Source organism: Medicago truncatula, chromosome 5 (genome assembly GCF_003473485.1).
Source record: "Medicago truncatula cultivar Jemalong A17 chromosome 5, MtrunA17r5.0-ANR, whole genome shotgun sequence".
Taxonomy (NCBI): Eukaryota; Viridiplantae; Streptophyta; class Magnoliopsida; order Fabales; family Fabaceae; genus Medicago; species Medicago truncatula.
Window position 1 is genome coordinate 41,313,396 of NC_053046.1, and position 23,593 is coordinate 41,336,988.

Here is a 23,593-nt window from a genome sequence, read left to right on the forward strand (position 1 = left end):
ATCATTTTTCAGCTTTTCTTTTAATATTTCATTTAGGCTATGAGTTTAATACGTAACAAGAATAATTTAATCTTTAATATTTTTATTAAAAACAATAATATGTCGATATAAATTATTTCCAGCTCTAAGTGATTGGTTTAGGTTTTTTTTTTTTAAGACTAAGTGATTGGTTTAGTAATATATGACTATGTGAATGTGATATGTGCTAGGGTGCAACGAATCCATCAAGAATGAGATAGAAATCTTTATATTAACTTCTCTCTTCTTCTTTTTTTGTATGCAATTCATCACAAGTTTTTGTAATGAATACATGTTAAGAAACTATCTTTATTTACACTACCAAAAAACTATCTTTATTTGTCTGATCCAACTGAATTAGTTTTTACAAGATGGTTGCTCTCTTCTGTTGCAACATGTGAGGAAGAGGAATCAGTATAAACAGTAGGTATGGACATGCTTTGTGATCTACTTGGATTCTCCCAGAAGTGACTCCTTATGCTCTTATGTTTGGAACTTGAACCAGCAGCCGAATACCCTGGATCCGAAAGGAGATCCTGAATGTTGGTCCAACCTTCAAGCATGCTTACAGCTTGGCACATTGTTGGCCTTAGCGTAGGAGACGCATTAGTACACAAAAGAGCCACATTTAGCATCACAATGGCTTCCTCAGTTGAATATTCTGAACCAATGTCTGGATCAACTAGTTCCAGAAGATTTCCTCTCTCTTGTAAAACATAGGCCTGATAGAAATTCAAATTTTAAACTAAGGTTACTCTCTAAGAAGTTGGTGCTAGCATTATTATGCACTTAAAGTATAAACTAGCACAAAAATGTGGAGTGGAAACATGAAAAAAAATTGAAATCAATTCTAATTACCCAATCAAGAAGGTAGAAAAATTCATCGTCCGGCCTGTAATTTGTATTGCTCTTTCCACTTATAATCTCTAATGCAACCACGCCAAAGCTATAAACATCTGCCTTGTCGGTTAAGTAACCGCGCATTGCATACTCAGGAGCCATATAACCACTGCAAAAAGACAACAAATCATAAAGATGAAAATTAATGTTGTTGAAATAAAACAGAAATTCTCCCAAGAACTTACACTGTTCCTGCAATCCGAGTGCTGACATGCGTTTTGTCATCTTCAATAAGTTTTGCTAAACCAAAATCTGAAACTTTGGCATTAAAGTCCTTGTCTAGCAACACATTACTTGCCTTTATATCCCTATGTATGATTTTAATTCTTGACTCTTCATGAAGATAAGCCAAAGCTTTAGCTATACCAAGGCAAATTTTCTTCCTGGTAAGCCAATCCAGTTTTTTTTTACTCTCTGATCCTTTCCCTGTAGTTGTTTGATTGGAAGACGGATATCAATTATGTTTATTTCAAATAAATAATTAAGTATGGCTAAGTTTATTCATTGTTTTGTGATTATGATCATAAAGTTAAGCTTACCAAAAAGAATGCGAGATAGACAATTATTTTCCATATACTCGTATATTAGAATTAGTTGGTTCCCTTCCACACAACATCCATGGAGCTTAACAAGATTTGGATGTTGAAGTCCAGATATCATTCCTATCTCATTCACAAACTCACGGTTTCCTTGCTTTGATTTTGATGAGAGCTGCTTTACTGCAATTACTGTACCGTCTGATAGCTGCCCCTACAACATGAATAAGGTATATTTTTGTCTTACATTACAACTATAACATATGATAGGTCTAATGAATACCATGTATTTGGTTAGTTTTTTTTTTTTTTTTTGCCTTTTCATTTTATTAATAACTTTGATATTAACTTTGATATTGTCTTCAAATTTAGGATTATGCTTTAACTAAACCTTAAAATGTATCAATTCCTATTACTTACAAGGACTTATTTTTATATAAACTTGAGGAGTATCAAAATACCTTGTAAACAGAACCAAAGCCACCTTCTCCAAGTTTATTTGCTGCATCAAAGTTTTTTGTGGCTACTTTTATTTGTCTTAAAGTGAACAATCCTGTCTGCAAATCTATACCTCTAAGCTCTGAAAAAAAAAATGGAAATTTGGATTCAATAACAAAGTTGATAACTTTTCCTACAATTTCGGTCAATATTATTATATTATAAACAAAATAAGTGGAGAAATTTAGTGGTGTATTGCATACCTTTATACACAGGATCCTTGCCCCCTAACAATCCCTTCCTCCTCATGACAGCCACCATAATAAGAACAACAGCTAGAAAACCGCAAACTATGCCAACTGCCAGCAGTATGACACGAGTTCTGTTTCCATGCTCTGATGGAGGTTTAAAATCTGTGAAAAGGAAAAGTATCTATTTATAACTTTTGTAGAAATTAAGACAAAAAACTAACAACAATAAAGGTAAACATAAAAGGTAATAGTATTACACTCTTATTTTCCTACTAATTTTCATTTCTTTAATACATGTTACTCCCTCCGTCTCATTATAATTGTCACATTTAGAAAATTTATCTCTCAAATTATTTATTACTGTAGAATACCAAAACAACATATTGAATTCAATCAATTTATAGATGGAGGAAGTGACTTACTAGGATCCACTGAAATAGCAGATACTAAAGGACCATAAACTCCTCTTGTTGGTATACCAGTGGTTCCTTTCCCAGCCCAGTAGAATTGAATCTTCAATGTATTTTCTGTGACAGTAGCATTGAATTTTTTAACAATTGGCTTTTCAGCACCACCAGCTTCTCGTTCGATATCAAAGTCTCTCAGCACCAATTTCCCCTTAATCATAGGACACAACAATATATTTGAACTAAATCAGTGAATGGTTCAACACATATCAATTATTTTTCATCATGAGCATATCAAGGAATTGTTACCTGGATGTAGACATCGAATATCCGTCTCCCGAGACTGTTTAATGACCTATCATTGATGAAAATAATCTCTGCAAAGTGAAGTTGGACAGTGTAATTTCCATTTATCATACAAAGTCCATAGTATGTGAGGGAAAGGGGCGAAACGCGAGCTGTTGTATACAGTTTCGAATTGATCACAGAAACATTCTGAAGACTAGAAGTATTGGTCACGATATAGGGATCAGAGTCAATATCATTGTCCATGAAGCTTCCTGTGCTGCTAAGAGCCCAATCCTCAGCAGAAATATATAACATTGAAGCGCCTTTTCGTTCTATGTCAGCTGTATAAATATTACCACTAACATTTGCTTCATTACCTCCGCAGTTAATGCGTAGGGAGTAATGTCCTGTTGACAAAATAATGGCAAACAGGAATGAAAAAAAATAAATACTTGATGCTAAATCTTTCAAGGAAAAGTAAAATTCAGAAAGTAGCTACCATAGTTTGCTTTTCAATTTTTAGGATTTTAGTTCATTTTTCGTGAATTTATTCCATAAGATGCAAGTCATGCTGTGGTTCTGATAAGTTTCTTAGAATTAGCCAACTTGTTTTACTCTCTCCTTTGTTATTTAATCACTTTGATTTGAGAATTTCTCATCCATGTACGCTTCATTAAATTTATGGTAGGAAAATTTGAATCACTATTCAAAGAAGCATATCAGATAAAAGTATATATTGTAATTTGTATGGTCACACGCTTACGTGGATTCTTCGACGTGCATGGGAAGTTTCTTTTTAGGCATGAATGAATGTTACTTCTGCAACAAAGAGTGAAGATGAAGGTAAGATTCTAATGCTGCAATCCAAGACCTTATTTTACAGAACATTCCTCAAAAAGCAAAAAGGCAGGAATACATTATGTTCAAAGCACGCCAACTTACTTCTTTGTCGCAGATAAAGAGTAGCTCTCGACAAGGTTTCTGGGAAAAATAACAAAAACATGTTACAGTGATAACTAATAATTCATACAGGATAACTAGAACTCAATGCTTGAATGAAACTTACACACTCCCTCGTTGACATTCAGTTGGACTTGAGCTTTCCCATTCAAAGTTATTGTAAGATACATCACTGTGGACCAAAATATGAATGTCATGTTGTTTGCAATAGTCATTTTTTTTATTTCAGTTATATCATATATTAACTTTATGCACGTATTTTTTTTTAATTTCACTGTACTTTGAAACATATGTAACATAAAAAAAACTTGGAAGATTGAAAATTATGAGATGAATACTATAGGCATTTAACATACATATTTTTGTTATTTTTAAGGACCCAATCCGGTATAGTTCCTGATAAGTTGTTCCTAGTAAGATACCTGCATTATTTAACAAAAAATGTATTTCATCATAGGAGATGATCAAAAGAGATATTCCAAAAACATGTTTTGTTCAATCCGTCTACTTACATGAAGTCCACTTTGTCAAGGTCACGAAAAGATTCAGGTATCTTTCCACTCAAGCTATTGAAACTCAAATCTCTACATCAATTAAGATAAACAAATGAACATATTTAGTATAAGTGACGTGTTAATTTGAAAATAAAAAGAGAAAGCATTTTACGTCACTTCTAAAACCACTTACAAGACTTTCAGTTTTGCCATTTCACCAATATATTCTGGAATCTCTCCTTTAATCAAACATTTTCTCAGAACACTGCATTATGATGTTCAATTAAAAAATATAAGTCATTTTAAAAAGACTTAAGAAAAAGAGAAACATTGTTAGCTCATTGATTGAACTCACAGTGTCTTCATGGATTTCATATTACTTAGTGGTGGAAAAGTAGAACTTCTACTGCCTCTCAAGTCAGTTATCCTCCTAAGTATCAAAATAAACAAAACAATCACTTGAAAAATTCATTTCCTATGATAAGAAGTTAAATAGATATAGAAGTATTAGAAGCATACAAATCACTCAATACTGTCAATGCAGATATGCTGGAAGGTATAGGTCCCTCTAGAGAGCAACCTTCAATGTGCCTGAAACCCAAAATTGAAATGTGTGACATATACGTTATATAAAGCAACTATATTTAGAAAGAAGTAGTTAGGAATCTTACAGTTTTTCTATCAATGTCCATTTACTAATGAAATCAGGTATCTTCCCAGAGAAGTCATTGTCACTTATCCTCCTAAAATATTTTTCCAAAAGATTTGTCAGTAAATTGATTCAATAATTCATTTAATGAAGATTATAGACAAATTAAATGGACAATAAAGATAGTACTTACAAATCATTCAACTTGGTCAACTTGGAAAACGCAGACGGCAATGCTCCGGTGAATCTATTTGATTGCAGAACGCTAAACAAAAATGCATGCATATTAAACACTACAGAAAGAAGCAGAGACTATGATTACAATAAGAAGACGGGAGTTTCAGAAGAATTACAGTTTTTCTAAGTTGATCAGCTTCCCTATGTCTTCAGGAATAAAGCCTGAAAATTGATTTCCTTCAATACTTCTGTAACATTCATACAAGTATTATGTTATTTAAACAAAGCAGTTGAGATAATCCCTTTTTTCTTTCCTGATTTTCTTTTAAAAACATTGGATTTATCTTTATGTTCGACGTTTATAAACTCGAGGACCAAAGTGAGGATTTACTCATGTTTGAAAATAAAGAAATAATATAACATACAAGTTTTTGAGGGTTGTAATATTGGTGAGAACTGTAGGGAATGGCCCTGAAAATCTGTTTCCCATGAAAGATCTGCATATTCAATACACAACAAACTTTAGTGTCACTTTCAATTTGCTTACTTGAAAAAGAAGAAATTTAAGAGGCAATGACCAAAATGTGCATAGCAGAAAGTTCTTACAAATCAACCAAGTTCATTTTAGCCCATTGTTGAGGGATAGAACCAGTGATGATGTTACGACTAAGGTCCCTGATTGTATACAAAACAATATTGTTCGTGAAGTGTCAGTTCAGTGGTAAAAACTATAAACTGCATGGAAAATCATGCAGAGGAGAATGATAGTTTCAACGGTAAAGGTTTAATAACGTTACAATATTTTGAGATGAGGAAGCTTGGAAAACTCTGGTGAAAGGGTGCCAGACAGATTCTGAGCCTTCAAGAATCTGTTGAACATGTGAGATTAAATAAAGCAGAAAATTAGAATTTATATGATGGTTGACATGATTATTGCAAAATAATCATCCAACAAATAAGTAAATAGATAAATAGTTTAAAGTAAAAAAAATGAAAGTTTAACAGAAAAATCATGACAAGGAGAAACATACTAATAATTTAAATTTTACCCTTAAAAGAATGAAGACATAGACAGCACATCTTTTTCAAAGTCAATGTTTTGCATTTCTTTATTGATCGGACTGATTGTATGTTTGACCAAATTACACAAAATTCCAAACCTTATTTTTATTTTTAATAATTGAGTTCAATAATCATTCCCATTTAGACCAACAATGTGTTTTTTTTTTTCCTTTTGTTGATAAATCACATTTAGACCAATGTGACAACCTGACAAGCCACATATGTGTATGGATATGCATTATAAATCACTGTAAATATGGTGAGACAAAAAATGGAGTACAAAAGTCTTTAGTTTGTTGAATGTTCATTGAATCCAACAACAAAACATGAATTTACAACCGATCAAAAACTTTCATAAAAAAATGAAAACTTCACTTTGTTAATGTTAAAAAAGAAATTGTATGTATTACACGTGAAGATTTTATGGTAAAATCAAAGTTTCTACAGTAAAAAATACGTGTGACCAAAAAAAGACAGATAATTTAATCAACACTTTGCGTAGAAAAACATCTTCCCAACTACACATGATTGCACGTGATTTTCTGCTACAAGTTTTTGTTTTGAAGAATCCAAAAAATGAAATAGAGAGAAGATGAGAAAGAAGCACACTGATACACTGATACAACTAATAATTTGAAAAAATCACATAATTCAGTTTAATTATAAATATCGGTGTCGTATCGATGTCAGACACGACTTGTGTCTGACATTGGGACACGTCTACTCCAAGGAGTGTCCGTGTTTCATAGGAAAGAAGAGAAGGCAGTCCGTACATGCTTACAACATGGCAAGAAGAATTGTGGTTGAATGAACAATTACAAATCACAGCACTCTCAAAGCCTTTTCTACTATCAGAAACATTCCATTTTCCTTTTCCACTGCAGGGGTCAACTCCAAAATCCCAATCTTTCTTCCCAATCTTGTTCCCTATCTCCTTCAATGCCTTCACTGCAATAAGAACAAATCTGAGCCATGTGAGATATTATTAATTCTAACAATAAATCTGATCCAAGCATAAAAATAATATACCATACACCAAAAAGAAAAAACACTCGAAACTTAAACAAATGAATAAGTTTTAGTTACCCTCTTGAGTGTTGAGCTTTAGTGTAGCTGCTGAAGCAAAGTGTGAGATGAAAATCAATGAAGTGAAACCGAAGAGAAGTACAAAAAAAAGTATATTGGACTCCATGAAAGTGTTTTCACTATAGAATTAGATAGATGGATGGAGAAGGAATGAAAGAGAAAGACTATATATATTTATGAGATTTCATGTCATATAGATAGATTGTGGATTGCTAAAAAGCATTAATGTTTCTATCTAGCACTGTATTGCATCTATGTTATGGTCGGGAGCATGAAAGACAAATTATGATATTGATTAAAGTATTAAAATATGTAAATTTACATCAAAAAATGGTCTACCTATAACTAAGGTAAAAGTAAAAATTTGTATTTTCAAAATAAAATTTTTATCAATAGATTTCTTAACCAATAACGTTAGAGTATTAGTGAGAAAAAACCCTATATTTAACATTAATAAGAAACAAAATATATTGCAAAATTGGGTAGTTGCACTTGCATGCAAGTTGCAATTAGAAATTAATGTGATTCTAATCTTAGCGGCTAGCGCGTTATTAACGTGGTACAAATTAATTCTCAATTGAGTGTTAATAAAAGAATCGAGATGGGCCTCACGCGCATACAAATATTAACTCTCATATGAGTGTACAATATGACGTGTTTTTAATTCCAATATATCATTCAAGAAACACACTTACTTAGACACAAATCCAAATAAAAATATTGGACACACACACAAAGCGAAACAAAAATTAAAAATGTTCAATGATAATGTTTCTATCTTGATTGGATGTATTTGTGATCTACAAAATATGAATGGCTTAATAGCAGTTTTAGTCCTCTAACTTTTTCAAAGTTGCGATTTTGACCTTCTTAAAAAAAAACTAAAAAACCGCGCCCCTAAGTTTTGCAATTGTGGCGGTTTTGGTCTCCAAGGCCAATTTTTGGTAAAAAAATAACACGTGGCACCTCACTTAGGTGCTGAGGTGCCACGTCAGGGTAGACCGGGTCAAAATTGGCATTGGGGCCAAAACTGTCACAAATGTAAAACTTAGGGGCCAAAATCGCAACTTTGGGAAAGTTAGGGGGCTAAAATTGCTATTAAACCAATATGAATTGATAAATTTAGAGCAGCCATATATAATGTGAAGGAAATAAATTGATAGATTGACTAGTTAATTTTAATCTATCTTTAAACTCATTTGATTTATATGTTATTGAGACTCCTTCTAAAGAGCTTCAAAGACTCATTTTTTATGATATTTATGGCGTCTACATGCCTTCAAATGTTTGATTAATGGAAAATTCTATGGTGAAGTCACGAAAATGACTTTTGTGGTGAAGTTAACATTATAGTATCAAAAATGTTGTGAGTAACACCCCACTATTTGTACAATGGCATCAAAAGTTCAGTCCCCATAATATCAACAATTCATCAGACTAACAAGAATACATTTAATCTAATTTTATCCTACCTTGTTTTAAGTGTAACACCCCACAAAGTGTAACACTTAAAACTATCACATAATATCATCAACTATGTTTGTATGTTAAAGATGTCAACGATAAAATAATATTTGTAAGTCCAAGATGTTGCAAGCATTACTGGATGAATTACTATTAATCATGAATCAGTAATCAACAATTTAAAAATGAATTAAACATTAAGATTAAAATTAACTTTTTCAAAAAAGTCAATTTTCTGACTGCACCGTAGAAGCTCCCTTGATTAATAGCTTAGTTCTTCTTTTCTTGGGATTTAACCTCTTTTTTAAAAAAAAGAATGCTCTTTTAAATTACTAGATATTAATTTATTTTTCAAACATTGCTATATTTAATATTACTAATTAGTATTACCCCTCAATTTTTTTTGCTAATTTTTATTAAAATATTTTTCACGATTTAATAATATTCTCACATAAGACCAAATTGGATTTTCATTTTTTTTCAAGAACTGAAAATTACTTATATATATATATATATATATATATATATATATATATATAGTATTTCATTTTTTATAGAATAGATATGCCATAATTCTACGAATCATCATATTCTTAAAAAATTGAATGATTTTTATTTTCGATATCAAACATAATAGAAATAAATAAATAATTGTTCAACCATTTATCTTCTAAGCAATTTTGCACCCAATTCTCGATGAAATTCATATAAAAAAAAAAAAATCCAATTTTTGCGATTATCATTGATAATGGTGGTATAAGCGATAACTCTCACACTAAATGCCTAAAATTGCCTAAAGTTATTGAAAGTCAAAAAATTCATTTCACAATTGTTATAAGCACTTGTCAATTTAGCATTGAAAACGATTTAACATAACAAATAGAAGAAAGAAGGGAAATTCTTTTAAAAATAAAACACCAATTTAGTGAAAGATTACCAAAGAGGGAAATGGGGAAAGACAAAAGGAGGAAAAAAAGCGAGTAACATACCTTGATTGAAGACAAAGGTAGATGAAGACGCGATAAGGTCGCCAAGGGGAGGTTGAACGTAAAGAAATGCAATGGATGAAGCACAGAGAGAAGAGGTGAGTTTGAATGTAGAGAGAGGGGTTGAAGACGATGATAAACAAAGAGAGAATGGATGAAACGAAGAGAGAAGATGGTCGAAAGAGTCACAAAGAGAAGATGCGAGGTTGTCGTGTGATGCAATTGAAGTAGAGAGACCAAAGCTGCGATGGAAGAGAGGCAAGGGAAAAATCATAAACAAATTTTCTTATCTCATTAGTGCATCAAATGCAAGATTTAGGTAGGATATGATAAACTTATCTTATCTTATCTTCTTATCCTCGTCATCAAATGAACCATAATATCATATAACTCAATAAAAAAAATACAGTTGGACACTTGCCCCCCACACGCAAAGTACTCATGTTCCTCCTTGATCACTTTTATGATTTCAAGTTAAAATAAAATATATTAATATCAGTAAAAATCTTGTTTAGCACAAGATGTGCACAAATAGATTCAAGGCCTAACATGTGATAGTACAAAAATAAAGAGCCAACAACGAGAATGAAAACAATTGAAAGTTAAGTAACAAAACTCATGCTATGGAGAGAATTTTGCCACCAAAAATGAAAACTAAAAGCTAAAGTGCAATTTTTTACTTTCAAACACTAAAAGGAAAGAAGCTTTACTTCATCATTATATTGGAAGATACAAGATTTCTCTCCTTCCAAATTACTCATACACAAGCAACCAAATCAGTTGAAGAGAAAACCAAATGTTTTTAGAGTGACCTCCTAGTCATGCAATTTGAGTGAAATGGTCACAAAGATTATTCGGGCAAGTAGATCGAAGAGATTCTAAACCATTAAAAAAACTTAAAACCAAATATTCCTGTAGTTATAACAAAACATAAAAAGGTGATTCCAATTTTCTTCTAGGCAACATCCATCAGGTGCATTTATTGGAATTAGTCGAAAGAGCCCGTTAGACGAATCAAATTATCTTTAATTGAAAGACGATTGCGTAACATTTGACAAATAAACGCATAAACCTTCAACAGACCTGCTTTATTCCAACTAGGGTCAGAAATGTTATCATAAATACCGCGCGCCGTTTTACTAACAAGCGATACACGCCGCTATCCTTTTTTGATCAAGTTTTCAATCCCAAGACCAATTATCCTTCGCGCCATCCTACAAGAAAAAAGTTCGGTATGAATATTCTCGATTTCTTTATTTTTCAATTCCTTATTTCCCCATTATCTAGCTAATTCTTGATAAAGATATGCATGCATGTATAACTCTCAAGAGCTACTTTATAAATAGCAATAATTTAGATTTAGAAATTACGACCTTTTTTCATAGAATTTAGAAATTAACATTGTTGCTGTCTTGTTAATTTAGTTTTAGTGGAGAAATAAAAGGAGTTGGACTAGCGTGTGGGGACACATTAAACAAAGTCCAGACATGCAAAGTGGTAGATGCATGCAGTATGTGTATGGGGCAGAAAATAGACCACTGCAAGATGGACCCTTCCTTACTCTCCAAAATTACAAATTTATATGACCGTTCCTTTTTTCATCTTATCAGTTTTTTGCACGTCCTATGCAATATAGATTTTAGAATTTAAAAGATATAAATATCCTATAAAAACCTTCAAAGCACATTGAAATATCTCGGATTTTAGAATGAAAAAGAGCGCGCGTGAAACTTATAAAATGAGAAAAGTAATGTCTAATTTATATTAATTGTTCATTCGCACATTAGATATGGCTACAATTTAATTTATTGGCTAGTATATAGTTCATTCCCCTTCTTTTATGTTTATTTAAAGAGAAGTATATCTATTTTTTTTTCCTTCAGAATTAAGGATTTAAACAAGTTTTGTCACTTCCTTCAAAAAAAACAAGTTTTGTCTCTAATAAATTAGAATCGTACACAAACGAACGTACAATTATTTAATTTAAGTGTCATGTGAACTTTTTACACGATGTCGGTGCCCTCGTGTTGAACTAGATTTTTATCTATTCAATCAATGAAAAACAAACGACAAAGGATAATTTTGAGAGAAAAGTTAATAAAACTTTAATAAAAAAATACTACTTTTTAGAGATTAAAATATATATATTTAACTGTAGTTTTTCTTTTTCATTTCAATTTTTTATTCTCTTAATTTCAACATCTAATTGAACAGGCACTTAAAAATCATTAAAATGTTGAGTTGATTAGTACAAGTTCGAAAAAATACAGGAAAAAAAAGAGATGATCTTCATTGTCTTAACAAATGGGATGGTGAGATGATTAGCTCAAGTTCGAGAAAAACGCCCCACATTTATTTTTCTTTATCTCTATCAAATTCAAACTAGTTACATTGTTGTGTCACTCGTGCGAATAAGGATGAATGTGAACTTCTAATTTTTAAGAGGCAACATTGATGGTTGTTGATATTTCAAATTTTCAACTCATATTAATATATTTATTGTAATTTTGGTCTCAAGTGGGATATTTGCCGAATAGAGATTTTTGGCGAAATTCAAGAATATGAATTTTGATATCAAAAGTACCACTTTCTCTTGAGATTTAAAATTGGGACAATAAATCATCACTTTTGGCACCAAAAATTTCATTTTATGCCAAAAATATGGTTTGAAACCAAAATAATAAAATAATAATAAATGTTACAATTGAAGGACACAAGTTCAATTAAGAAAAGCTTAAATGAACTTTTGGTACACCCCTATTTTTATTTTTATTTTAAAAGTTCTGGTTCTCTTTTAAAAAAAAAGTTTTGGTACCATACTATTTTAAAATTCAGCTTTTTCAATCCCTTTATTTCAATTTTTTAAGACTTTTGATCCCTAGCTCTACTACAAAAAACTTTGCTTTAATGACAATAAATTGTTGTAGGTAAAAGTCTTTTGACGGTAGGAATAGCCCCAACCTAAAAACGTGATTTTTAGTGATAGTAAATTTCTAATAATAAAAATCCTTTTACCGTTGAAAATTTACTGTCACTAAAATTCAAGTTTTTTGTAACGGGGCGGTGAATCAAAAGTTAGAAAAAATTAAAATAAATGGATCAAAAAGCAGAATTTTAAAATAGAAGTAACAAAATTTAAAAAAAAAATGAAAATAGAGGTAAATAAAAAAAATAAAAATATAGTATATGAGAGTCTATTCATATGCACGTAAATGCATGCATAATTGCAAAAGCATATGAGATTATGGATCATAGATAGATAGATTCAAAGTTGACTATGAACATACTATACTATGCCATGCCAGCTAGAAGAATGCGACGTATCATTATGGAATTTGGAGTCTACCTTCTTTTGATCATTACTTTGGGTTCGACCTTATTGTCTCAGTCAATTGTGTTTGGATACGCGTTAATTGAAAAGGACCATATGATGATATCATATATTATTCGAAATTTTCGTGTGGGGCTAATATATTTTATACATTAATTCAGTTCCTTATACTTTTCGAAGCATCTATCTTTAGTTTGGGTTCTTCATTTTTGTTTCTGAATTTTCTTAAAGTAGAAAATCTTATCTTACAATGTTGTGGCAGGTCATTGTTTATCCTATATTAATTGTATTCTTGTTTAAGTCTTAGCTTGTTCTTCTTCTATTAAAGTTTGCCTATAAAAACAATGTGAAAACTACAAAATGTTCTTTATAGGTCAAATGCATCATCAACTTTTAAATTTAGTGTTTCTATCGTTTAAAATATATCTTGTCTTTAAGTCATAAAATATATACACCATTACTTTTCTTTCATCTAACTCGATTATAAAGTGTTTATGTGGTTTATTGTTTAGTCGATGGTTCCAAACTATATGCTCTGAAAATTAGAGTTCATATAGATTTATTATTCGGTTTTAGTATGAAAAAAAAGTGATTGATAATTTGATTTATGACGTTGTTGAAATTAAGATTGAATTGAGAAACATCAAAAAGAAAACGCATGTATGTAATCGTGTTTTGTGTCATAAACAATTTTTAAATCTTCCACCTCAATGTTAAATGATCATTTAGACACTTTTTTTAACAAAGTTGAATGAAAAAAGGATCAATTTGCAAAATTAAATAAATTAAAGAATTAACTTGTTCGCATTTACTTTGTATAAAAAAATCAGTTTGAAACTAAAATGACTAATCGGTATAAACATTAAACTTAAAAGATTTTGGAATCTATTTGTCTTTTATCTTCATTTTTCTAAAATTACTCCCTCTATTTCAATTTATAAAAGAAAATTGGGTTAATAAAAGTTGATGTATTTGATTAAAAATTCAGTTCAAATATATTTATTTTTGTTGACTCAACTTTTCTCTTATAAATATGATCGAAGGAAGCATTTTTTTTATTTGTTTTGATTATGAGTTCCTAAACATATTGTCGCATGAATCACAGAAAGCTACGTTTGTAGCTTATAATCGTTTGAATAGGTTACATAAAGAACCATCTGAATACAAACTTTTGTAAGATAATCAGTCTAAGAGTGAATGGGACGGGACCTAAAGAAAACAGAGATCTAGGACTAGGAATGTATACCGAAAGGTATTTTTTTAAATTAAAATAAAATAAAATATCATTAATACTAAGGATTTTTTTAGTAGAATGTTGACGAGTGTTCTAGATAAAACTTCTATTTATGAATAATTTAACAAATACTCTTGGGATACTGGTTAATAACAATTTTTTTTATAGGCTCAAACACTAATTAATGCATTTGCCAAAGCCTTGGATACGACAATGAAAATAAAAAAAGAGAAATTATTTTTTCATCCTACACATCTTTCAGGTGTCTTCAAAAATTTATATTTCACCTTGTTTGTATTATATAATTTGAAAGTGTTTAAAACATTAAAAAAAAAATAAAAAAAATCTACCATTAAATCACATTCTACCGCGACAACAACAACAATATAATTTTCAATAACAATATTAAACATAAACAAAATCATGAATCAACCAAACAAACTTCATCTAGTTCATACATGCAAGCTCTGATTTCTTTGTATGTATTGGACCGAATCTAATTTTTCTGAATTTCATGAAAAAATCTCACTAAAGAAACATCTAATTCGATCGGTCCCTTCAAACTATACTGACCAAATTTAGAGAATATGGTTTCCACATAGTTGTTGGTCTGGAGCTTCATTTTGATGAATTAAACGTTTCATATAAAACGATCGACGAATAACGATTCTCAATATTGTCCACTCTTTTTATATCTCCATGGTCGAGACAACTATTAATGTTATTCATACAAAACTATGCCCTGACTTTTAATGCAGCCTATGCAAGTGGTCTGGTCTCTAAATTTAACAACTTATAGTATCAATGTGCTCTCTAAGTTTACCCACTTACTACCAAATTAGTTCTTAACGTGTTCTTTCAATGATTAATATAAGTAAAGTTTGAGAGGATAATTATAGACCAATTTAGTGCTTTAGTCGTTATTTCTTTTTTCAACCAAAACTATTTTTCAAAATGAGCGCATGAATGATTTCTTTCGAAAACTAGTTAGTTTAAAAAACGCAAAATATGATGCGGCATTCGCAATTTCGAAACATTGTCTCGAAAGATTAAACATGTTCAACTCATTCACTCTGAGCTTATGATAATTTTAGCTCTCGTTGTTGCAAGAAAAGGGATGTTAGACTAAATGAGGTAACTTGTTGTACACAGTTTGCAAATTTATTTAAATGGTGTGACGGGTATTATTATATAGTCTACATGACGACGGTCCAGGAAGTGAACGGCCTGATACATGTAGACATTTTCTGTTCAATAAATTACTGTATACTATATATATACACACACGATTGGACACATATATAGAACATTGCCAACTCTGCTATGATCAATATTACTGAGCTTCAAACTTTAGGAATTATAATTTGTAGAAATCCATCCCTGAAAATGAAGAAAGAAACAAAAACAAATCATCAGTTTCCAATGTATATGTATATGTATATCAACAAGAAGTCTGCTCAGTGGTAAAACTTTGATCTTGTAATCTCAATTGACCAAAGGTGTTTGTTGAGAGACTTGTCATTGGATGTGATATAGTTCGATTAAGTGTTCATAATCAGAAATCTTGTGAGCTTGAATTAAATCCAACTCAAATGTGGACATGTATGTATCTTATTCTTAACAAACAATAAAGTTTATGACAAGTCAGTAACTCTTTATCACTAAAATAGTGCAGTAGCTAGGTTCTTAAATTTGTTTCAGAAATGTGATCTTAAGTTCTTAATAAGCATGAGGAACACCGCCTCAATTACTTTTCTAGTTTCAGGATTGTCAATCTATAATTTAAAATAGAGGTTTTTCTTTAAATTATAGCCAGTGAAACCAATTAAAAAAAGAGACTATAGTCAAGAACCATGTGAGTAAGACTAAAATATAACTTACAAAAATTCAGCTGATACATTGTCCTTGTTCACACCATGAGGAAGTGGCCAAACAACCTCATATGGTCCATACAGTATCTCTCGCTTGTGATATGAAGAAACTGAAGCATTTGGGCAACCTGCTACTCTCCAAGAACCGGTAGAGCGTCTACCTTTGATTGACAATCTGTCAAAAATTCACATATTGACTCTTTTATTAGAATGAAACGAGATCTAATATCTAATAGTACCGTAAATTGCAAAGAGCGACGAAGCAAGGCACTGACACATAGACAAACTCCGGACACAACATGGACATGAGAAATCATTTTTAGAAAATGAATTAATTGAATTTAACCACATGTGTTGGTGTCGGACACCCCCACGTGTCAGACACTAGACAAGCCTTGCATCAAAAGTGTCAATGTGAAAATAAAAAACTGCTGCTTACTTTTGATCATCAACCTCCACTCTTATGTCATTAACACTGACACCAGGAACTTCCACCATGATAACATATTTACTTTCTGATTCTGCAACATCCATTCTTGGTGACCACTCGATTCCTGTAAAGAAAAAAAAAAGTTACACAAATAATATATTTCTAACAATAATTAGCTAGTTATTATATATTATAACTTGTAGTAATTAATTTTCAAAGTGCAAAATGCTAATCACCAATTTCAGAATGGTGTATTCTTTTCTCATTATTTAGCTGCTCTCCTTGTCTAATCTGTTTGCTTGGCCTAGCAAATGAAGGTGGCTCAAGTGAATCAAAATCATAGCCTTGCATTTTAGTCATTGGTTGGACAACTGAATTTGAAACGATTGATTCTTTCCTTGCAGGTCTTGCAAAACATGGTTCTCTGGCATAATTAGGACCTTCATATTTAGCCATATTGGTTTTAGGAGCAACAGAAGATGTCGAGTCACCCTGAAAATTCGTTGTACTAAATAAGCCAATGTAAAGTAAATAATTACAAGAGAAATAAAATGCATAAGATCAATGAATTTGGATTTCATGTAGTTGGAACATGCGATTTCATGCAGTCATAACATCGGTGGTCATTACATCAATATTGAGCAGTGAAAAATACCAAAATTGAAATTTGGACCATCCGATCTTGATCCTGACTGCATGACTGCGCGAGATTATGACTTCATACAATTCAAAAAATCCAAGAACAATATTGGGGAGTATTCATCAATAAGAACAATGGAAGTACCTCTTCAGCTGATGTCTGCCTCATAAAATAACCAAAGGAAGCAGATGATTGGCGTGCGAAATATACCTTATTGTCACATCTCCTAAGCACAGAGTTCAGACTACCACTGCAATTCTGATAGGGGGAGGAAAATTGATTGATGAACAAAACAATTTGGAAACAGATTCATGAAAAATAGGATAACAATTGGTTTTGGTCCCTGGTTTCTAATAGGATAATTATTGCTTTAGGTCCTTGGTTTCTGAAAAGGATCAAATTGGTTTGTCTCCATACTCTTGATCTCTGGTTTAGTCAATTTTTATTTCTCTCTTGTCTGATTAAGAGGGACCAATTATGATCATTTTGAAAAAAGCAACAAAACTTTTTCGAGATACAAAGTGCATGTTTGAATTGATGGAGTGTTTGGCAAACCATGATTTTGCAAAAACGACACTTTGAAACATCAACCAAGTCACCATGATTTTGTCAAATCCACCGTGATTTCAAACATGCAGAAGAACGATATTTATCTTGCTTGATGACCTCAAAACATGTTTAAGCCTTATTTTATTGAACATTATTATGAAACAAGAAAGAAAATTAGTGGTATAATAAGAGAATAGTAGTAATTTCTATGTGCTAATAATAGCAAGTACAGAATATGGAAATTCTGAATTAGGGTCTCAACTGAAACAATTAAATTCCCAATCTTGAACTTAGGGTCATTAATTAATTGTAACTTGCATAAGAAGACTTCAGAGACACGCATAAAGATAGTATTATTCTTACTTATATATACCAAAGTTATAAACATTATTACCAATACAAGATACTTTTCATAAATGAAAATATGCAACAATAATTAGAGGAGCATGATATGATAGATTAGATTACCATAGGCAGAAGATGGGTAGATGAAATATCTTCATTGGAAGCAAAGTGGGCAGCAATAGTATCAAGTCTGCGTTTCACGAACTCATTCTCCATTTCTAGTTAACGTGGTTCTCAAAGACTTCACATAATAAATGGATAATGCAGAATGTGGCACATATATGGAGGGGAAGTGAATTGTGTGAATAGGAGATATTTTTATGACAAAAAAAAATCGTAAGTGGGACCTAATCGATGTAAATAGTATGTCCGGAAAGAGACAAAGATAGATTTCACAAGGACTGTGCTAGCTAGGAACAAAACATATCAGTTTCCGTTGGCAATTTAAACTCTTCATTTTTTTTTATTTTTTATTTTTGGTGGAATATGATTTTCATTTATATTATCAATGCACTTCAATTCATATCGTGGCTCTAAGTCACCTTCAATGATATTCTTCAATTTTCTTATTCCTTTTTAGCCCTTAAACCTTGCTATAATGTAGGGTCCATTTGAATTATCATATTTTTAGTTTCTTATTCTTTTGTAATTTCAATATCTCGTAAAATAAAAAATTAGACTCATTATCGATAGGTATAATTAGAATTTGTAGGGCTCTCCTTATGTTTTATAAGCCTTATAAGTTTAAAGAAGATATCACAAAAAACAAAAAAAAAATGTCACGTACAATTAACTATTTTATAATATTTTTCTCTTTATTAATTTCCTTACGAAAACAAGTAATGGAATTATTAATTTGTACAACTTGTGACCCAATAAGAAAAGGATTAGTAAAACGGTGTATTTAACTAACTCTTTTAACTTGTAAAAAAAAAACTAACTCTTTTACAGCAACTTTTTACCATAGTTTTAAAACTCGGCTCGGTCATCGACTCGGCGGAGAAACTGAGTCAATGGGTCAATGGTCGAACCACTGAGTCATTGGTCGAACCGCATGACTGAATCGGAACCACTCGGATGACTCGGTTAGATAACTCGGTCCTTAGATTAAATTTATATAGTTATTTAACCGGATTAACTCGGATTGAATCGGTGACTCGGTCACTTTAGAAACTAAAATAATTAATGAGTGTTGTAATTTAAAAAAAGTTTACATTTAAGGACAAAAATAAAATCAAATGGGTGTTTAAATATATGGACGAAGAGAGTAATACATATTCAAATAAATATAGTAAAATAAAACTATTCTTTCAAAAAAAAAAATATTGTAAAAAAAATGTTTATTAAAATATTTGAGATGTCGGACAATAATGTTTAAATGATAAGAGTGTGCTTGGTTCCTTAAAATAAAAAAGAGTGTTTGGTTCCCTTTAAAAAAAATTGTTCGGTTATTATATATAATTGATAAGAAGCAAGATAGAAATAAAAGATCTACACAGCGCAGTGCGTAAAGGGATCTCTTTGCAATCTAAGAGACGCGAGTTCAACACCCTGCCCTGCCATTTTTTGGAAAATTAATATGATTTAATTTCTGCTTCACATTGAACCGGTCCGGTTTGTCAAACCCGCCGGTTCACCAGTTTTTCCCGACTTTGGCCGAGTCTCACTGGTTCAAGCTGGTTTGATTGCATGACCGATCCGTTTATCAACTCGAACCGGTTCACGGTCGGACCGGTTCAACCGACCGGTCCGGCCCGGTTTTCAAAACTATGCTTTTTACAATTGATTTACTTACTATAAGAATGAGTTTTATGACCGGTAAGTGTAATTTAATTGAAAGTTAATGGGGATGTTATGTGTAAAAGTTGGGGTTCAAACTTTGGATTCTTCACTTCCGACATATTTAAAAGTGTGTGAATCTAACCACCAAATTATTTGAAAAAAAATGATTTTTATACCTACCTAGTCATTAACACTTGTGTCTTACTAATACAAGTATTAAGAAGATGTTGCATTTAATTAATTTACTGTTTGAAAAACAAATTTCATTGTTGTTTTATTTACTGAAAAACAAATTTGAAGAATCCATAATTTCCAGCTAAACTAACTAATGTGAAAATTGTTAGGATGGAAATTCGCGGTGTTTCAAATTTGAACACAATATCTCTCATTTGTGTGTGTAAATTTTAAGTGGTATTTGTCGCTTCATTTGCGACACAAATCAATTTTTTTTGTGAACTGAATATCATCTACATATAACTGTATAGACTAATCCTTCGAGTTGAGTAAAATTACAATAGATGATAAAACTCTTCCGCAAAAGAATTTAACATTGTTACATTTTAAGGCTGAATTCAAACTCATGACCTCTGAATAAGCTGGACAAATCCCTCATCATCTCATTACACAAATCTATTGTTGAAGAAAGAGTCAACACCTTAAAAAAAAGGGACATATTTCGATATGAGTAATGATACATAGACACCCTTAGGTGGCAATACACCCTTTAACATCCACACAAAAATCTGACACGTAGTCACGTGGACCCCGCACAAGCACACTTTCTCTTTTCTCTCCTCTTCTCTCTTCCTAATGCACGAGGTGTACAAGGGTATATGAGAATAAAGGGTGTCTATGTATCATTACTCTTTCGATATACACCTAAAACCCAATTGACGCCTTGAAAGAGAAAAAAAATAGAGAAAATAACGTGATAAATAAGATATATTAGTTATATAATTTAAAAAAAGATAAAAAAAAGATATTGTATGTGTGTATAAAAATAAAGCACGTCTAAATATCATTACTACAAAAAATTATAACCCAACAAGAGCAATAAGAGCACAAATGGACATAAAAGCCCAAATCTAATCTATAAAAATAAAAAAAAATAAATGGAAAAAACAAAAGAGAATGGGGTGAAACCCTAAAACCTGAAGTAGGAGTATAAAACAAAGAAAAATGTTTTAAAAAAAATTATTACATAAAATTTATTAATTGTTTCTATTTTTAAATTTTTAACAAATGTTTTAAGCTTGACTTAAAAACAAAAATTTGGAAAGAGTTAGAGAAATGGGTGAAGGAGATGAGGAGGAGGAAGAGGTATTGTTATACACAATGACAAAGTGGTAGAAGAACATATCAAATGATTGAAAAATTCTTCTAAGAGTATAAATGTACAAAGAAGATTCACATTCAAACTCTGAAAAAAATCTTCCATTAAGGCGTACTATATATTATTAAAGTTATTCCGATTTAAAGATGCAAGGGACTCGTAAATTTCTGATTGGTTTTGTAATTTATGCTGTTAAATATATTTACCTCATTTTTTAACCTTGTTTATGCTCTCAGGTTTGGAGAGTGCCTTAAGTATTGAGACCCCTTATTGAATCATAAAAATTTTAGGTTCAGAAGTTGACCTTTACATTAAAATTTTAATTAAATACTTTTCTATATCAGCCAGAACAGCAATCATCTCATTATGGCTTAAAAACGTCCTATTGTGTAAATTATTTTCACATCTGAATTCATCTTTCAAAATGATCTTTAAATAACTTGATTTTTCAATTAATTTGAATAATCTACTATATGGGAAAGTTATTTTACTAAATCCTTCTTTGTAACATTGATTTTAGTCCTTGTTTGTTGTAGCAGCTTCAATATACGACACAAACTTGCACACAACTTGTTGAGATGTGACTCAAAAATGGTTTTGGGAAAAGTTCAGAATCGTGACACGATCTATGAACCGTGGCACGATTTTCTAGGCAGTGAACATGGTTTTCAGGGTGTCCAATCGTGACACGATTTTGGGAAAATGTGACTCGATTTTCAGCTTGTTGGTCACGTTTTCAGGAAAAAGTTGGTCGTACCTTGGGTCGTACCTTGGGTCGTACTCACCAAACGTGTCACGATTTTGTCTGGATCTGAACACTATATGTAAGCACTCCATGACCCATTTGTTGGTTAAGCTTGGTGAATCTCATGGAAACCAAAGGATGAAACTTTTAGGGTTTTAGATACTAAAGGTTGAGGGTCTTTGGGTGAGGTTCAAAGCTTCAAGATGTGAATCTTGGAGAACCAAAAGAGGGGGCTCTTGGGAAAATGGTTGGTGCCTTTTGGGGAAGATTCATGGGGTTGGGAAACACATGAGTGGAGAGTCTTTTGTGAGCAACTTGGGTGAGTCTTGTGAAACCAAAAGAGAAGATCCTTAGTGAAATCAAAGGCTAAGGGTTGGTTCTCTTTTGGGGGTTAGATTCTAGAGTTGGGAAACAATTGTAAACACCTTGGGAGAGTGGAAATCATGAGTGTCTTGTTCATTGGTGAGATTGGGAAAATGGGTAGAAATTAGGGTTGTTCTTCGTGAGCTTGTTGAAGCTAATTTCTTGTAACTCATTTGTATCTCTTTGTAAGAACTCATTGATAGTGGATTGGAGAGATCAATCTCTCCTCCAGAGTAGGTCAAGTTGGACCGAACTGGGTGAACATTTTTTTGTGTTTTTATCTTTTCTTTACTCTATTTATCTTGTTTATCCTTTGGTTGAATTGTGGTTTTGTTATGCACTTGTTGTTGCTGCTTGTGGTTTAACTTGGTTGTTGGTTTCCATTAATACTTGCTCCACACATCATAGTTTGTATTGGTGTGAGTTTTGAGTCCGAATTCACAACACAACTATTACAAAGCTTCACATGAATATAGAATGTCTCCCTGCTCTTGGATTGGTAATGTGATCAATATGGTTTCCAAGTAAGTATACGTACCATATAATTTGTAAATATACTTGTAATCACACAAATTGGTAATGTAGGTGTTACTTAACTCAACCCGTGTTTAAGTATCGTAAGTAGAAAATGTGATTGAAGTATTATTATATGATATGTTGTTCTTTGAATTTCCAAACTATTGTATTTGGATTTCCAAATTCTATTATCTATCGAAGTTGTTATTAGGTTGAGTCATGATCAGGTCGCTCTCTTTAAGATGTTTCGTGGCACTGCCCAAAATTGTGCAAGACAGACTATCAACCACGCCGCCTCCAGGATAAAATAAGCTCAGCTTCAATTGTTCAATTAACTACTACACTGTAGAAAACCGTTCGAGAATTACACCTCCAAATATGGTACTACGACCACTCTTTAATACTGAAACCACTTTAATATGGTATTGTTACCACTCTGTTATGGTGTTGAGACCACTTAAATATGGTGTTGCCCCCATTCTAACTTTAATTTCTCCAAAACATCAATATGGCACTACAACCACTCAAATATGGTGATACCACCATTTCTCCTCAAATAGAAAAATATTGAAATATTTTTTACATATACCGTTAACATCATTCTCAATTCCGACGAGACATTGTTATTCCAAATAGGGACAATGATCTTAAAAGTACTTTTTATTCTGAAGGGACATATATTATCGAAGGGACTATGTTTTAAGACCATTCTTAATTCTGAAGGGACATTAAACCGAA

At 31.7% G+C, this 23,593-nt stretch overlaps 2 protein-coding genes across 3 annotated transcripts; both read right to left on the minus strand.

The window, feature by feature from the left end:
• Positions 1-231: 231 nt before the first annotated feature.
• Positions 232-7,552, minus strand: LOC11436624 (probable LRR receptor-like serine/threonine-protein kinase At1g07650). 2 transcript variants are annotated; one of them, XM_003617423.4, is made up of 24 exons: positions 7,267-7,552; positions 6,954-7,128; positions 5,916-5,987; positions 5,725-5,793; positions 5,544-5,615; positions 5,295-5,366; positions 5,135-5,206; positions 4,964-5,035; positions 4,812-4,883; positions 4,648-4,722; positions 4,486-4,557; positions 4,311-4,382; positions 4,155-4,220; positions 3,905-3,970; positions 3,781-3,819; positions 3,602-3,657; positions 2,860-3,245; positions 2,566-2,761; positions 2,156-2,305; positions 1,916-2,034; positions 1,458-1,668; positions 1,104-1,344; positions 877-1,027; positions 232-740 (listed from the first exon to the last, which is right to left on the minus strand). In XM_003617423.4, exons 1-24 carry the CDS (start codon positions 7,370-7,372, stop codon positions 354-356), a joined length of 3,069 nt encoding a protein of 1,022 aa, XP_003617471.2. In that variant the 5' UTR covers positions 7,373-7,552; the 3' UTR covers positions 232-353. The 2 variants fall into 2 exon arrangements, with proteins under 2 accessions (XP_003617471.2, XP_024639729.1); XM_024783961.2 differs by lacking the exons at positions 5,725-5,793; positions 5,916-5,987; positions 6,954-7,128; positions 7,267-7,552 and having other exon boundaries at positions 5,295-5,340; positions 5,544-5,613.
• A 7,871-nt stretch (positions 7,553-15,423) lies between these two features.
• Positions 15,424-18,408, minus strand: LOC11437066 (uncharacterized). The gene is made up of 6 exons (XM_003617424.4): positions 18,240-18,408; positions 17,367-17,480; positions 16,819-17,074; positions 16,592-16,706; positions 16,163-16,327; positions 15,424-15,661 (listed from the first exon to the last, which is right to left on the minus strand). The coding sequence occupies exons 1-6, from the start codon at positions 18,330-18,332 to the stop codon at positions 15,625-15,627; spliced, it is 780 nt and encodes a 259-aa protein (XP_003617472.1). The 5' UTR covers positions 18,333-18,408; the 3' UTR covers positions 15,424-15,624.
• Between the last annotated feature and the right edge of the window lie 5,185 nt (positions 18,409-23,593).